The sequence below is a fragment of the Puntigrus tetrazona genome, chromosome 22, assembly GCF_018831695.1.
Source record: "Puntigrus tetrazona isolate hp1 chromosome 22, ASM1883169v1, whole genome shotgun sequence".
In the NCBI taxonomy this organism is placed as follows: domain Eukaryota; kingdom Metazoa; phylum Chordata; class Actinopteri; order Cypriniformes; family Cyprinidae; genus Puntigrus; species Puntigrus tetrazona.
In genome coordinates, this window is record NC_056720.1 from 13523586 (window position 1) to 13540767 (window position 17182).

Consider the following 17182-nt stretch of genomic DNA (forward strand, 5'->3'; position numbering starts at 1 on the left):
GTCGAAAGGCTTTCAGGGCAGAAATGGCCTGACAACATCTCATCTGACCACATCATCTCCAAGCTACAAGCTAATTTTAACAAGCTAATTTTGACAGCATTAAAGGAATCATAAGATGAGTCCCTGGAACTACAAAAGAGGAACTTCTGAGCAATAAAATTCTGATTTAGGTCTTTCACTTTGACTGTCTTGTACTCAAACACTTCTTGTAGAAAACACTTCTTCTCCTGTTATTCATTTGTAGTTCACAATGCTCTTTGTTTCTCTCTCTCTTACTAGAAAAACTGTAAAGCCCAAAACGGACCTTCTCTCCGCACCCAGAGCAGAGGTATACCAGCGTTTCCTTGGAAACACTTTCAGTAACAGCCTACACACTACATACTACACACATACTTGCATGCTCAAGCATGCAGGCACCACACAAAGCTCTGACATTTGGTCAGGAGGTTATTACACAACACACCTTAAACTTTTGTTTCAAAACTCTCACATTTTGTCAGAAGATTATGACAAAACGTTGTGGAGGCTGAGACTCACGATGTTGCAGTGTCACTTAGAGTTTGCTTTGTGTTTATGGAGAATTCTGAATATATGTATATATAATTTGCTCAAAAATATGCTGTCGATTTTGACCAAACGTTTTGTGGCCAGGCCCATAACTGTTAAGCGTTAAACTTCAGCATCTTAATTAAACCTCAACTTGTGTTAAGGACAGGAATATCTTAAATTATGCATCTTGTTAAGTATTCTGTTACTATTCATCACACATTTTGACAAAAAATTCTCATCATCTATGAGTGAAGGAAACACCTAAGTCATACTTAGACTTGAGGCCAGTACGCAACCACCCACAACACCCTAGCAACTACCCTGAATACCTTAGCAACTGCACAGCAGTCCACTCAAATCCACTCAGAACACCCCAGCATCCACACAGCAAGTCCTGGCATGCACCCAAAACACCCCAGCAATCATGCCAGCGAGTTTCGTGTCTGCAAACACCACAGTGTTTTTTGTGGAAAATGTCAAAATCTAGTTTCCTAATACTATGACAGCTTACTTGTGTGGTTTTAATTACTCATCGTTTGATAGATATACAGTGATGACACTGAATCTGTACTATTCCTCTTATTCAGACAAAGAAAGAGACATCTGTGTCTTTCAGCTTTCTAGGTCAGATCTTTGCCCCATTAACGGTTTCTGCCCTGTTCTACTTCTTTTGCTAATTCCTTTATCCTTTTTTCCTGAGCTGCTTTTTTAAGGGACAGTTCACCAAAAAAGCGAAAAATCTGTGATCATTTACTTACCCTCGTGTCATTCTAAATCTTTCTTTCTTCCAAAGATTTTTTTTTACATAAAATACAGATCACAAATGGCGTTTTTCAAGCTTCAAAAAGACATAAAATCAGCATGAAAGTGTTATACGTTCAACTTTTGCATTATATATCTGATTCACTGAATCAGTGAGTTGAACTTGTGAACTAGATCTGAATCATGAATCAAATTTTAAAACTGGATTTGTAAAAGAAATTGACCTTACTGAACTGAAAGATCTGATTCAAAATTACACAAAATTGGCTATTTGTTATCACGAGTCAGGCTGATCTTGTTCACAAATTCAGTTCACAATTACTCATAATGAATAAGTATGGACTCTTATGTTGCTTTGAAGCTCGAAAGCCTTAATCTCCATCCATTGTAATCGGATGGAAAAGAGCAACCAGGACATTATTCTTAATATTTTCTTTTGTATTTTATGGAAGAAAATGTCAAAAGGGTTTGGAACGGCATGGGGGTTGAATAAATGATAAGTATTTTGAATCATGTTTGTGTTCTTTAATGCTTTCTTTGACCCTCTCTCTTCCACTTACTTCTCAGTCACGTTTCTTCAGCCTCTCTCTCTCTCTCTCTCTCTCTTATCTTTCTCCTTGTTTTAATATATTCTCTGCTCTTTTTTTCACGCTCTTCAATTTATCCTTCCATCCCTCCTTTAATCCCTCCCACTCTTCCCTCAGAGTTCACCCATCAGCCTTGCTTTCTTCTTTCACTTTTTCATCCTTTAATGCATCCCTCACTCTTTGTCCTCTGGAGTGCTTGCACAGTTTCATGCATTTTTTTTCTTTGTGTCCCCCCAATGCTGTCATACCTTATCGTCATTTTATTATTCCATGCACACCATATGTGACCACAAAGAAGTGGCATAAAACATGATTTATATCCCATGCCCATCTGTAGCTGAGGGCAAAAGGGCGTGTGAATTTTAATGCGTGTGGTGATTTAAAATTGAATAGAATTATGTTTATACTTCCACTCTGCAAGGTGGCGCTATTGTAAATAAACCTGATTTTGCAAAATCTCATGGCAGTTCAAAACAATTTTACCTTTTATGATCTCACCTGTTTGTTTTCTGACGTTTTTTGAACAAAATTTTTAAGTTTTAAATTTAAATTTTAAGATTGATTCCCAATTTCTCTTTGCCCTCCATTATGTAGACAAACTATGGCATTGATTGAGCCCAAAGGTCAAACTCTGTAATGCTTTTCAACCTTGACACGCTTCCAACACACACACACCCATCTTTTATTATCTCCTTAAAACATTTCTCTCATGATATCCTGTCCTGATGTAGATCGATGTAGCAGGTGTGCGGATAAATCTCACACGGTGCTGGACATTTGTCTTCATACGCTCATGTGAGAGCACATGATTCAAAGCACGCTGCTCTCCACATGGAGATCGCAACATAAGAGTCTCCGGCCTTATTCTGCTGTGGACGTGTGGCCGGGAGAGAGAGAAAGTGACAGATTACACTTCTCATAACACCAGATAACAACAAAAGATCTGGAAAGCAAGACCGGGAAAGATAGATATGTAGGTGGTGTCGCTTTGCTGTTAAATATCTGGGAAAGGCTGCAGGTTCGAACTTTTAAGGGGATGATTCATGAGCTGTCACTGTTGTAGCCTTGAGCAAGATGGCTTTATTTGGAAAAAAATCATATAAATTTAATCCAGTTTGACTTACTTTCTTCCATAAAGGAAGTATGATGTTCAGGCTGCTCTTTTCCATGAATCAGAAACACCATAAAAACGGTCCATATGCCTTCCATGTTAACACCAGATCAGTAGCATCTAAAATCTGATCGCGACATTCGATATGTAAAGGCTGAAGTTAAAATGTAAATTTGAGAGCAGTGAAATGTTGGCACAAAATGATCATATGGTTTCAGAAGACTTTGGATATAGCATAGTCATGTTGTCCACATTTATGGAACTTCTTTGTAATTTTTGGAGTTGGTACCCCATTTTTAGAAAAGAACAGCTTGATTATTCTTTAAAGTTTTTACATTTGCATGCCACATATTCTCATGCCATTCTCAAGCAATTAAATGAATCCAGGTTTCTGAAATGACACTGATCCTGTAGTTAAAAATATGCATTTGCACAAAAAAAGTGTCATGTACAAAACACAGAATCTGTTACTTCATTCGTTGTAGGATGGCTCTAAAATATATGGCCATTTCCTGGGACTCACAGGACACAAGACAGGGAGCTTGATTGAAAACCAAAGCCTTTTCTTTCCTTCGTGTCACTGTAAGGAGTTTAGACAGTAAGAGTGAGCCATTATAAGGAGATCGGAGATAATGTTTCAGTAGATCTGAAAGGACTAGAGTCTTTCACCTCGGCTATCAGAAATACTGTTACCGTTATGAGCGTTCTAAGATAAGACATTTTAAGCATTATATACTCACATATAATAACGTTTAAGCATTAAAGTCGGCTATTACTGATTATATGCATTCACACTTGCACATTATTGTGTTTTCACGGCTATTTTCATGGACCACTTTGCAAAGGACAGCTATTTCACACCTGATCTTGGCCGATAGCTCGGGGCGAGAGTCCCAGAGTTCTTGTTTTGGATGGTTATCCATCTGATAAAAGAGATGCATTTATTCTAGCATACTTTTTGTTGATTTAATCTCAAGTTCTTAATATTTCGCTCATTACATTTGCAAATGAACGGCTTTTATGAGCATTGATAAGCAGGTTAATAACTGACACCCATTCTTGGTTAAACTCTTTTGTCATGTGTCATGGCCCCAGAGAGTGATCTCTTCTCTTTATATCCTGCTCTGATCCCCCAGTTGAGAGGAGCCAATCTGGGTCACTCATTTAGGTAGGAAAAAACACCTCCCTCTCCTCCCTTTTGGCCGGCCACGTGCTAATGAGCTCATTTCGGAGGTCATTGACTCCTTAATTGAAATCAGAGTGCTTTGTGACCCCCAGAGTCGTGCTATAATTAGAGATGTTCTCTGACTCCTTGATCCCATGTGGAAATAACTCTCTGAATATGACCGAACGGGAAAGACCCCTTCAATGGAGTGCTGCTAAGTGAAAGAGATTGATAACTATTTGTGTCTGAGTATTATTTTGGTTAAATGTTTCCTTTTTTTGTTCACACCACAAGCTGACATATTTGGCCAACATAGCTTGCACTTTCTTCATCACAAACTTCTTTTTAGGTTTTTTTAGTTGATCTATCTCAGTTTGTTCTCGACCTAGTTCTCTTCGATATCGAGTGCAGCGCAAGCCCTGAGGTCTTCATATCACTTAATTCGTAGTTTTCAGCTAATATGGTGACTTATTGCTAACTAGATTGCCTAACTGAAAGCACATATATGTCACCTAGGTATCTATTTACTATTTTTTTCAACTGGAAGACATATTTCTTTGCTCCCTTTGGATGTCTTTTTGAGACGTTTGATTTAGACTGTCAGTGTGCTCTTTTTAAAAATGTTAAAAAGTGTTTGTGCACAATAATTTAAGTGTGAAGCACTTGCTAACAAAAATCTTGGAGATTCATACTAGTGCATTGAAAGTGTTATAATTATAGGAAAGCTTATTTTTAGGCTTTGCTTGTTTGTAAGCGATTTACACTGCTATCATGACACTCAGCGGACATTTTGTTTTCTGTTGGCTTGATAATGCAATGCTACTTTTTAGTAGATATAACCTATAAATGGTAGAATATATATAAAAGAGATTAAAAAAACCCAATCACAATTCAGTATGTAAATGAGGAAAAGCAGATAAGGAGACCAATTGGTGGTTACGCCATTGCTTGTTTAAACAATAAACATTATATAATGTACACTGTAATTGGACCCCACTGGCTTCCACTGTATGGAAAACATATCCTTCACAGCATATTCTTTTGTGTTTCACAAGAGAAAGTCAAACTGGTTTGGAAGAACAAGATTTTGAGCAAATGCTGACAGAATCTTTTTTTCATTTTTGGGTGTTCCTTTAAGTATAATCCTTTAAATGTTTACTGGAATCCCTGACCGAAATTATCTAGAAAGTTTGAATGTGGCCTGTATGTTTAAGATGGAGCAACTGAAAAAGAAGACATTGAAAAGAATACGAGTTTCAAAAGAATGCTCCCTTGCAGGGGACGGTTGCAATGCTAATGCTACTGAGAGCTTTTCTCAGTGCTAGGCTAATTAGCACATATATTACATTGGGAAAAGGGGGGAGGAAATTGCTTTGTCACATTTCCACATAGCAGAGTGTGTTTGTGGCACAATCTCACACATTTCAAAGTCTTGTTTAATTTCCAGTGTGGTTTAACCATGCAATAAAAAGACAAGAGACCAGGCGCAAAAGAAAACGTAGTCCAATATGAGAAAGGTGTTATTTTGTTGTTAGTTTTTGATATTAGTCCGACATCCTGCAGTTGGTTATAGCAGGATTTTTCTAGTATTGTCGGGTTGTCACATTTCTAAGTGTTAATTTGTACTATCCTCTTTCAAATGGAATATCGGAACAAAATTCCATTCGCCCTAAAATGGTCTAATTTAGACTTTACCGTGGTGTGGCTGAAGAAGCCAATTATTACACTGAGTTACTTTCCTGCACTATATAACAAAGTTAGCCCACACAAATGACCCAAAAGCCATTTTTAGGGTTTCACAGCAGCAGCGGTACTGAAATAGTTTCTTCATCTGATGTTACTGAGCCTGCGCTCAGAAGCTTGCTCTGTACTGTTGACTTTGTGGAGATTTTCACATCGAGTTTTGGCACAAATTGTATCTTTCTGTTCAGAAGCTGCCTACGAGCGTGCACGGACATACACACATGCGTGCTCACACTTAAAGCAACTGCCAAGATGTAATTAGCTGGTAACATCTAACACGTCTCACCTACACACTCCTACTCATGCAAACAAACCAAGCGACCCACAGCTCAGCAGATTTACAGCATTATCTAAACATACAGAGATGGCGGAGTGAGAACAGATGCCCACTCATGCCCATCACACACGCGCACACATGCAAGTAGTGTGTTAGCGTACAGTTACGCACGCCACTTTGAAACAGCAGTATACCCTACGGCGATCCGTGGCAGTAGTGCATTGCAGTAGCGTGCATATTTAAGTTTATATGTTACATACATAAATCTGAATAATGTTTATAATTATATATAAGAATTTGTCATATATTAATTTACAATTTTTTATATAGCTCTATATTCTTACTATTTGCCTTTCAAAGTATATTTTGGCTTAAAAGAAACTAAGTTTGTACCTGAACAAATCGTAACTGAGAGCTCCATTCTATCCCTTGAGAAACGCAGGAGCTTCTCTGGAGTAATTGACCTTGGTTTCTTTTGATTTAACTAAGCTTGAAGGATTGACATTGACATTGGAGGACACACACGTTCTCTCCTCTGTTCACACATCACTCCTCTTCATCACATATATATCTCATATCGCACTCTCCTCTTTTATTATTGATTTTCACAAATTTTTCTGAAGTTTTTTTTTTTTTTTTTTTTTTATGATGTATAAACACAGCCTGTACTTAACAGCGCTTTTATTCATTAGTTTTTCTATTATGTTGGGAAACTTCCATTGATTTCCATTAAATTTCAGTTCGAAAATTCTAAATATTTTTCTAAAATTCATATATTCATGTTTATGAATACAGTATTAATGCGCCATAATATTTACCCTACTACATGTCCAAAAACATGGTTTCTGGACACTCATAATGGTAACTGAGAAATACTTTTTTGAGATTTTAGTTTAATCTCAAAAAGCATGGTATCTGGACATGTTAATTAAACATGGTGTTCTTCAAAGAATAGGTAATGGTAATATTATTCTTTGTACTTATGTAGACCCATTTAGATCATGGTGAATGTCTAAGACTATAAAGATGTGCATTCAAAGTTTTTTCATAGTACATGCATATATTTAATAGTTCTACGGTTGTATTTTTACACATATGCAACAAAACATTGTATTACAATCCGTTACAATTACAATGGCTGGTTTTTGGACATATTTTAAATAATATGCTTAGAAGAATTGGTATTCACATGGTATTCAATGAAGTACTATTTAGCTGGAGTCAAAAAAGAAAAATACACTTCAGACATTTTATCTCTACATGTCTCTCTTCTTGTGTATAGCAGCTTTACTCCTGAATTTTCATATTGCCACTTTGTATTGTAGTTTTCTTTTCTTTTACAAGCATCCTCTCATCCTATTTCATCCAACACTAAATTTTTTCTCATTCACTCTCTTCAAAGTTCTTTGAGAATGAGGATCTCCTACCTGCAGCTTGGTCTCACTCAGGATGTGTTTCACTCTCTTTTTCTCTCCGGTGTGTGTGTGTTTCCCGCTTGCGTGTCCTCGCTGTGTGCGTGTGTGTGTTAGGCGGTGTTTGACTTCAGTGGCAGCGGACGCCTGGAGCTCAGTCTGAAGGCTGGAGATGTGATCTTCCTCCTGCGAAGAGTCAACGCAGACTGGCTCGAGGTGAGAGAGAGATATGGAGAGAGAAGGATAACAGGATGGAAGCAGAGAGAAAGGTAGAAGAAGATAGGTAGGCAGAAGGAGAGAGAGAGAGAGGGAGAGGGAGAGGGAGGAGGGTTTGTAAGAGAGAAAATGGGAGGGAGGGAGAGAGAAAAAGAATGGAGCAGCGTGATCTCATTTATGTATATTTGGAGGCATTTTTATGTAAGTTTAATTATAGCACACATACATTTGTATATTTGTGTCTGTAATGCTACTTCTAAGAGGAGCTTCTTAAACTATGCTTAAAACAGTAGATATGGTAACGGCTTAATTGATTGTAAGTTAAACAAAAATGTAATTTACCATCCCTGAATCAATTTTTTACTGTATGTGTGTGTCTATACACATACTAAATATACACAGTAAACATATATTATGTGAATAAAAACTTTATTTTTGGATGCGTTTTTATCGCGATTTAATAGTTTGACAGCACTATTAAATTCACGTATGTACAGTAGATGGCGCAGCTCAAACAAGTTGCATGACGAACGTGATGAAGAAAAAAAAAATTAACAATACTCAACATTAACAAAAAAGAAATGTCATTTTTGCTTATTAGTATGGTTGAATTGGATCATCGAAGGTCAGTAGCAAAGACACTGGTTAATAAAATGAGATTAAATGAGTGTCACGAGTCTCTAATAAAAGAGCCAGATGCAGTTATACGCTTAAACAATGTTTATTATAGAAGATCACAATCCAGGAAAGCCACAACATATTCTGTTGGGCGGAAATCAATCGGCAGGCGAGTGGCTGCTCACACAGAGGAGTGTGTGAATATGTGTCCAAGGACAGGAAGGAATGGGGAGGGGATGAAGCATACCAGTGGAAGGTTGTTTAGAAGATTTGTTTCGAGCGCAAACCTCGCAAGCACCCTTAAACTGATTGATGTCCTCAGCCATTGCTGGCCACCAAGAATGCTCACGGGTGGCTATCAGCAACCTCCTCACACCAGGATGACACATGAGTTTGTAAAAGTGACCCCATTGCGAAAGACGCCAGTGCTGGCTGTATCAGGGCAAATAACAAACCTGCAGGCACCTCAACCCCGGCTAGAGCTCGCCTGACCTAACCCTGGACTCCCCAGGCGACTGGCCCCCAAAACACGGTCTAAAGGCAAAAAAGTGTCAGAAGGAGGCTCGTCGACACATGCGTCAAACTACCAGGACATAGTGTCTGGCTTAATATTTTTTGAACCCGGTCTGCTAGATAGCACAAAGTTGACAAGAGTTCCCTGCGGGCCTGACTCGAGCATTTAGCTGACTGAATGTACTCCAGTTTCCTATAATCCCTCCAAACCAGAAATTGAACAGCCATCCCCTCCAACCAGTGACACCAGTCTCCCAAAGCAAAGCATAAAGCCAGCAGCTCTCTGTTACAGACGTCGTAATTTCATTTTGAGGAAGAAAGGCGATGCAAAAAATAAGCATATGGATGTAGCTTATTATCACGAGGGATATCTGGGAAAGAACTGTTCTGACACCCACTTCTGACACATCAACCTCCAAATTTCCCATAAAACGGCTGTAAAATTTGGTGAAATCCAATAATTATTAAAAGAATTATCTTGAGCCGGGTACCGGCCAGTCAGAGACGGCTCTTACCTTTGCAGTTTCCTCTGCTGAGATGACAGACCCCAGTGACTGAGCATGAAAAGTACATTTCTCCGCCTTCACTAACAACTGATTCTCCAACAACCGCTGAATGCTGGACGTGCACCTCGAATGAACGAGAAAAAATTTGAATGCCATCCAGGTACACAAAGACAAATTTGTTAATAATATCTCTCAGCACGTCATTTACAAGTGCTTGGAAGACAAAGGGCAAAACCGAATATTCTAAATTCCCTGTAGGTGTATTAAAAGCCGTCTTCCAATTATAAACCTCTCTAATCTGAACTAGATGATAAGCATTGCATAGATTTTGTGAAAAACTTTGGACTCTGCAGGACCTCGAAGGCTGTAGACCGGCATTTAGGTCCTGGAGGGCCACTGTCCTGCAGAGCTTAGCTCCAACCTCAAACAAACACACCTCCCTGTAGCTTTCTAGTGATCTTAAAGACCTTGATTAGCTGGTTCAGGTGTGTTTGATTGGGGTTGGAGCTAAACTCTGCAGAATAGTGGCCTTCCAGGACCAAATTATTGTTGTTATTTTTTTCTTAAGTCAAAAAAGATAAGAAAAACCTTATACAATGGGAACAGAAGAAGAATGAAATAAATACAATTCTATTTCGTCCTGATGGTAACCACACTCACCGGGCCAGTGATCTAAGTAACTTCCAAACGTTGATGTTCAATACGAGAATGAGCAGTGATGGGAGATGAAAGAGAATAAATAGTAAGGATGTTTTGATGAGCCCAATTAGAGTCTACAAAATTCCCCTTTAAACCCTTGATCAATAAGTGCAGAACAGTTAACAACTTATCTATTCTGCAACGCTGAAACAAGGAGGAGAGTACGAGAACGAACCGATGGAGTACCGACCACCAGGACTCGGTTGGCTACGTGACTCCATGCGAGAATCCAAACGAATACACTGGGGTCAGTGATGTCATCTAACAGTTACGGGGGACTGAGAAAGATATGAAAACAACACACTTAAATAAGAAGGGAATTAATAAGAAAATAACAAACAGCTGCGAAACGCAAACAGTTCAATGCTATCCCCTGAGTTTGCATTTCCTCAAAATTATTAAAAACTCTCTATTTTGTGCAGGTGAGATGAGCAAATACATATTCATATTTAGTCTAGAACTGCAGCAGCATTATGTTCACACAGCGCACACAATTTTTTGACATGACAAAACAAGAGCTGTTAGTCAAGACATGGGAAACAAAGTAATGGCATTTCTTTTTTGAAAAATAACTCGTATATTTCCTTTAAAAGGTTTTTAAGATTAAAAAGTAATTACTTTATTTACAATTACTGTACTAGTTGCTTGAAAAAAGTAATCTGATAACGTAACCTGTGTTACTTGTATTTCATTTGCACCAACAGTGATTATTATAGTAGTAATAACATTACAATACAAATAATTGTATACTATATATTAATGTATATTACTAGTAGTGCCAATGATTCTAAAATTAAGATTTAGCCTTTTTTTTTTCCAATTTTTTTAGGATTTGAATTTTTTTAGATAAGTCTAAATACATCCTTACACTGTAAAACGATCAATATTTCTAAATTATTATTTTTTTAAACTTTTGGCAGATGCCTTTATTCATATTGTCTTGCATTCAGGGTCTATGTTTAATTAGTTTATACATTGTCTGGGAACTAGTTTGAGCTAGAAACACCTTTTATATTAGCATAAACATTGTAGTTTCTTGCTTTTACGTAACTTTTATTAGTCACATCTGGATTTTAATTGTTATAAATTTTGCCATTAAAGTGACCTGTTTTTGCAAAGGATTTGGCCGTTTCAGTTCTGATTGACCTCAGAGGTTGCACAAAAAAATCTTTAATGTTTTCAAATGTTAGAGCGTTCAAAATTGATACACTGATATTATACATTTAACGTCTATCCAAATAAAACAAGTGTCTCTACGCTGTCCATCAAAAAACCTACAAATATACATCGCTCTAGGCAGAGATACAGTATCATAAGAACACGATGGATGAAGGTATTCGCAAAAAAAGGAAGAAGGGAGTAATTCAGAGAATAAAGTGATTGAGGGGGCACTAAAAAGATTGTGTTGTGAACAAAGAATGATGGTGGAAAAGACATAAAGGCGAAGATGAGAGACGTTTATGTATTAGTGTGTGCGACACTGAGAGTGAGAAGATCTGATGGAGAAGATCTGATCTGGAAACACATACACACACTCACTCACATGGTTTTTATGAGTTAGATAACCGCAATCTTTTCAGATTATGACAATAAAGGAGAACGATTTGACCTGAATTGAATTCCGTGGGACAGAAGGAGAGAGAGGGAAAATTGGATATTGCATAGACATGCAGTGGACCCTCAAATAACATTATCAAGATGAGAGCTGGTGAAAGAGAAAGATCAAGCCGTAACTCGCTATTTCATTGGCTTTTTTTTATTTTACTTGAATGCCCCAATGTATCTGAAGGTCAGGGGCGCAGCGGCCATTATTCCTGCCACTTCTGAGGACATTTATACTCCTGCATTATTGTGTCCCTCCACCTGTCTTATCGGTTCATCTCCCCTAAAGATACAAGAAAGCATCTCACAGTGATAGATAGATTTGATTGGGTCGGTCGGTCAGTTGATTGATTTATTGGTAGGTTGGCTGGTTGATTGGTTTGAGTGATTGATTGATGTGTTAGTCAGTTGATTTATAAATGGATTGATTGATCGGTTAGTTAATTAATTGATTTGTTGGTTGATTGGTTGATCCATGGATTGATTGGTTGGTTGGTTTGAGGGATTGATTGACGGCTCTTCATCTGCTCATGCCTTGTCTTCTCTCTGTAGGGCACAGTGAGAGACAAAACTGGAATCTTTCCCGAGTCGTTCGTGAATATTATTAAACCTCTTCCCGAGAGTGACTCTGATGAAGAGGGCGGAGCTTCCAAAAGCGGAAAACATACTCCGAGTTCATACAGCTGCCTGCGCTGCTATCTGCTGCAGCCAGAGGGCATCGACACAAGGTTACACACACACACACACACTCACACATTCTCAGTTCATCTAAAAGCATTACCTTTTTAATCAATAACACGCAACCACCATGTACTATTTCTCAGCTAATGTGGTGCTTATTGTTTGTTCAAGGGACATTTGTGTTGAGGAAGATCTCTCCATTCAGCCATCTTACGAAGATCTGCTTTCCAGAATGAGGTACTTCATCCTTGTTCAGTTTTCTAATCAGGTTGCTCTGTTTGATGTTGCAGGCTCTCAGTGTGCCTCAAAATGAAAGCATACAAGAAAACCTCATTAATTGAATATTATACCATTTAATACTGTTAGAGCCCTTTAATCAGTTTATGTTTGCATTTATTCTTTCGTTCCCATCATTAGAATCTTTAATTCTGCCGTTCATCTTACACTAAGGAGAGCTGTCTTTCTTACTGAAGTCTCTCTTTAATATTCATACCATTTTTCCTGGCTTAACTCGAGCGAGAGTGGAGGAAAGGATGCGGTAGAAAAGAGAGAAAAAAAACATTCAGGAGTGAAAGACAATCTTTTTAAATGTCAACATTTTTAGTCTGACCAGCAGAATGCACATTAGAAAACAAAAACACTATTTTTGTACAGTGTAATAATTATGAATTATTTATTTATTTTTTTTAATTTCTTAAATCTAGAGAATGTCTGGCAGCAAGCTCTTTTTGACCTGCATATCTATCTATCTATCTATCTATATATATATATATATATATATATATATATATATATATATATATATATATATATATATATATATATATATATATATATATATAAAAACATCTGTGTGTTCAAAATGTAAAGAAATGCTTATATTACCATACTGGCCAAAGCTATAACAAAACAAGGCATTAATTATGTTTGTTTTACATTTTTTAAATGAAAATGAACATCACTTGTAAACAATGTAAACTTAACCGACTGCTTCACTTCCACTTTGTCAAGTTTAAAAGCATAGGTAAATGTAACAATAAAATAACAAAACGCATAAATAGACATATAGAAAATGTAGCCTAAATATAAAGACATGTTAATTTAATATGTTTTAAATATAATTTGACTATATGTCATATTTAATTTCATAATTAGATTTGCAACATGCTATTATTTTTGATTGCTGGTTTATTTTTCAGATTGTTTTTACAATTGTTTTACAACACCTATGTATTATATTATATTATAGTTTTTATTAATGTAATGTATTTTGTTTTCTAAGATATTTAAAAATATATAATATTTTAATAAATGTTAATTGTAATTTTTAAATCAAATTTAAATGTTATTAAATAATGTAATAAATTCAGTTGTTTTTTTAAACAATTTTTTTTGCAGTAATTGTAAACTAATAGATTTTATTCCAGTTATTTGAATATAATATTATTAATTACTAAAATTAGGTATTAGATTAGTATTTTTATGGATAAAATTAATGTAACATTAATTATTAACAATATAATAAATAGTAATGCATCTTTTTATTATTCATTAGTGCTGTCAGATGATTAATCGTGATTTATCACATCCAAAATAAAAGTATTTATGCATAATAATGCATAACAATATTTTACATATAGTGTTTGTATGTTTTGAAAATATATTAAACGATTAATCACATCCAAAATAAGTTTTTGTTTAAATAATATATGTGTGTACTGTGTATATTTATTGTGCATATATAAATACACACACATACATATATTTACTTAAGAAAAATAGGTTATATTTATATTTTATATATAAATGATATGAATGTAAATTTAGACATGTAAAAACATCTATATATATATATATATATATATATATATATATATATATATTTATATATATATATAATATATATATTTAACAGCACTATAAATATATTTAATTTGATATATATGTAAAACGTTTATTTTGGATATGTTTAATCACGTTGTTGTTTAACAGCACTAATAAATATATTTAATTTACATATATGCAAAAACATTTATTCTTTTGTATTATTTATTTTATACTACTTATTTTAAACTAACGGTATACACACTAGTAAATTACAAACAATTCATGATGTGCTTTATTGTCAACATTCATTGCAGTATAGAAAACAGATACGAGAAAACAAGAGATACTAATTAGCATAAAAAATGATCTCAATGCAGGATTTTTTTTCCAAAGTACTTTTTATTTTTTTCAACAAACACCACAGAGCCCCCAAAACCGATGTTTCGAGGGCCGCGTGTCGAACAGCGGTGGATTAATGCTTAATGATAAACCTCATTTGCATTATGACGAATATACATGAGGCTAATTTACGTAAAAGTCACATGACTGCCGGCACAATATGTAAGCCTGAAAAAAATTGCATTATGCTAATTATATTTGCACTTGCCGTGACCTCTAAACTGCTACGCAATTAGTTTCTCTCCGTTTACCCCCTCAGGGATGTCTTTCAAGAGAAAGATATTGCTTTGAACTACCGGGACCCTGAGGGCGATCTGATACGGATATTAGACGATGAAGACGTCACCCTCATGGTGCAAGAGAGCAAACAGACGGGGTCAAAGGTTAAACGGCCCGTGAATCAGTTTCCCTGGGAGCTGCTGGTCACCCAGGCCAAAGATCTGACCGTCTACAGCACCGACTATTGAAACGAGCCGACGACGCAAACCGTTGCACAGAATTTCTTAGTTTACGTGGTTTTCAAATTGAAAACTGTTCATGTAGGGTTTACCCAATAATATGACAGATTTTATTGCGTTTACTCAACCTCGAATCATTTGTGGCTTTTGAAGCAGAATCGTTTGAACCAGTCTAAATGATTCATTTATGAATCAGATTGAATTCACTGGTAATCACTGAAAATTAACAGCTTAATCAACAAAAAAATTTAATGACTTTAGATCAGTGTTATTATTAACTATTATTATTTTTTATATACAGTTCATTAAGATTTTTGATCATTGTTTTTGTGTGTTTTTCTATTATTGGTTTGCTTTTTTATGTCTGCATAAATTTTAGTTTTAGTTGTCTTAGAATTTTAATTTAATCTAAACAAAGCCTTGGCAACTAGATAAAAAAAAGTGTTTTTTTTCCTATAATTTTATTTAGTTTATTTAGCTCCCTTTAGTTAAAATAAACAAACATAATAAATTTACCCCTGGTGACTGAAATGAAGGTTTTATTTTATCATATTATTATAACATTTAATGTCAACAGCAAAACAAGGTTTTTATCATTTTAATTTTAGCAGTGCTGTCAAATGATTAACTGCGATTAATTGCATCCAAAATAAAACTTTTTGTTGATATAATATATATGTGTGTGTGTGTGTACTGTATACATTTATTAAGCACATAAATGCAAACACATGCGTATGTATTTGTGAGAAAAATATGCTATGTTTATATATTGTATTTATATACATTTTATGAATAAAAGTATATTATTGTATATATGTGTGTGTGTATATACCTAATCAATATACACAGTACACACTTATGTAATATGTAAACAAAAATGTTTATTTTGCATGTAATTAATTGTTGGACGGCACTAAAATTTGTTCTGTTTAGCTATAATAACCTTAAATTCATAAGCACATGTTTATTATTGTTGAAGTTGAATTTAAGGATGAGTAAAGTGACGAAACTTTAATTTCCGGTTGATAAGTTCTTTAACACAACCAGTATTTAATAGTGGAAGCTGTTGCTGAATATATTGTCTAAATTTCCAGTGATTTTCTCAGTATCGGTGGTGAGACGTTTCACTTTTCCTGATTTGGTGAAGCGTTCAACCAACTTCTTCTTTCAGTTCCTTTCGTTGCCGGAAAAAAGCTTCTCGTAAATCATGGTTGTGTGGTGCATCTTGACTGACGTGACACAATTACTTATGTGTAAATTATACACATTCGTTTAAGCAAGGTTTGGTGCTGACATATATCATCACACACACACACACACACACACACACACGGTTACTCTTTAGGCATGTGTGAGTTTGATTGATCTATCTATTCTCAACCTGAATGAATCGCAGCTAATCGTTAGCCGTGTTTGCTAAAGCAAGTTTCACTAACACGTCACTCGCAGAGTTAGTGATTTCAGCAAAGCTCTAGCGATATTAAACCTACTATACGCTAAATATGAGCGAAACAATGTAATATGATTGTCACAATTGCCTTGCATGGTGAAATGAAGAACAACGAGACGTGGGTTGAACTCAAAGTATCAGTCTTTAATGATCTAAAAGGGTAAATCAAAGCAGGAAGAGACACATAGTAAACACAAACATCAACATTTAATAGACTAGACTGGAGAAAACACAGGGTTTAGTGATAGAACAATAAGAATAAGAGCAGAAAAAAAAAAAAATGAATATGGGCATACAAGAGGGAAAACAAGGTCAGTGACAACACAAACACAAGCCTGACAATAATAATGTAAAAGAATATAGTTCCAAACAATGCCATATTTTCTATTCTGGTGTAATACTTTTTAATAACACTATTGATACTTTTATATTCATGTTTAAAATGTAAAAAAAAAAAAAAAAAAATAGTAATATATTATTATAGTAATTTATATTCTATTTATATTTAAACTAATACATTTTAGGTTTTACTATAATTTCATATAAAATTGTTAAATAAAGAATAGAAAATAAGATATTCATTATTGACGTACTTTAATGTTAGTTC

At 35.4% G+C, this 17182-nt stretch overlaps 2 protein-coding genes across 2 annotated transcripts in view; one reads left to right on the forward strand and one right to left on the reverse strand.

Moving 5' to 3' along the window:
- Positions 1-7755, reverse strand: part of pvalb7 (parvalbumin 7) — a 24812-nt gene extending 17057 nt beyond the window's left edge. Inside the window, exon 1 of the mRNA XM_043223203.1 lies at positions 7622-7755. The gene's annotated coding sequence lies outside the window, so the exon portion shown is untranslated. The remainder of the gene's footprint in view (positions 1-7621) is intronic.
- The window catches only part of LOC122327695 (neutrophil cytosol factor 4-like), a 21899-nt gene extending 6458 nt beyond the window's left edge, over positions 1-15441 (forward strand). Inside the window, exons 6-10 of the mRNA XM_043223201.1 lie at positions 280-328; positions 7724-7822; positions 12313-12488; positions 12613-12678; positions 14927-15441. Of these exons, the coding sequence (XP_043079136.1) occupies positions 280-328; positions 7724-7822; positions 12313-12488; positions 12613-12678; positions 14927-15134 (598 nt within the window). The 3' untranslated portion in view covers positions 15135-15441. The remainder of the gene's footprint in view (positions 1-279; positions 329-7723; positions 7823-12312; positions 12489-12612; positions 12679-14926) is intronic.
- The last annotated feature ends 1741 nt before the right edge of the window (positions 15442-17182 follow it).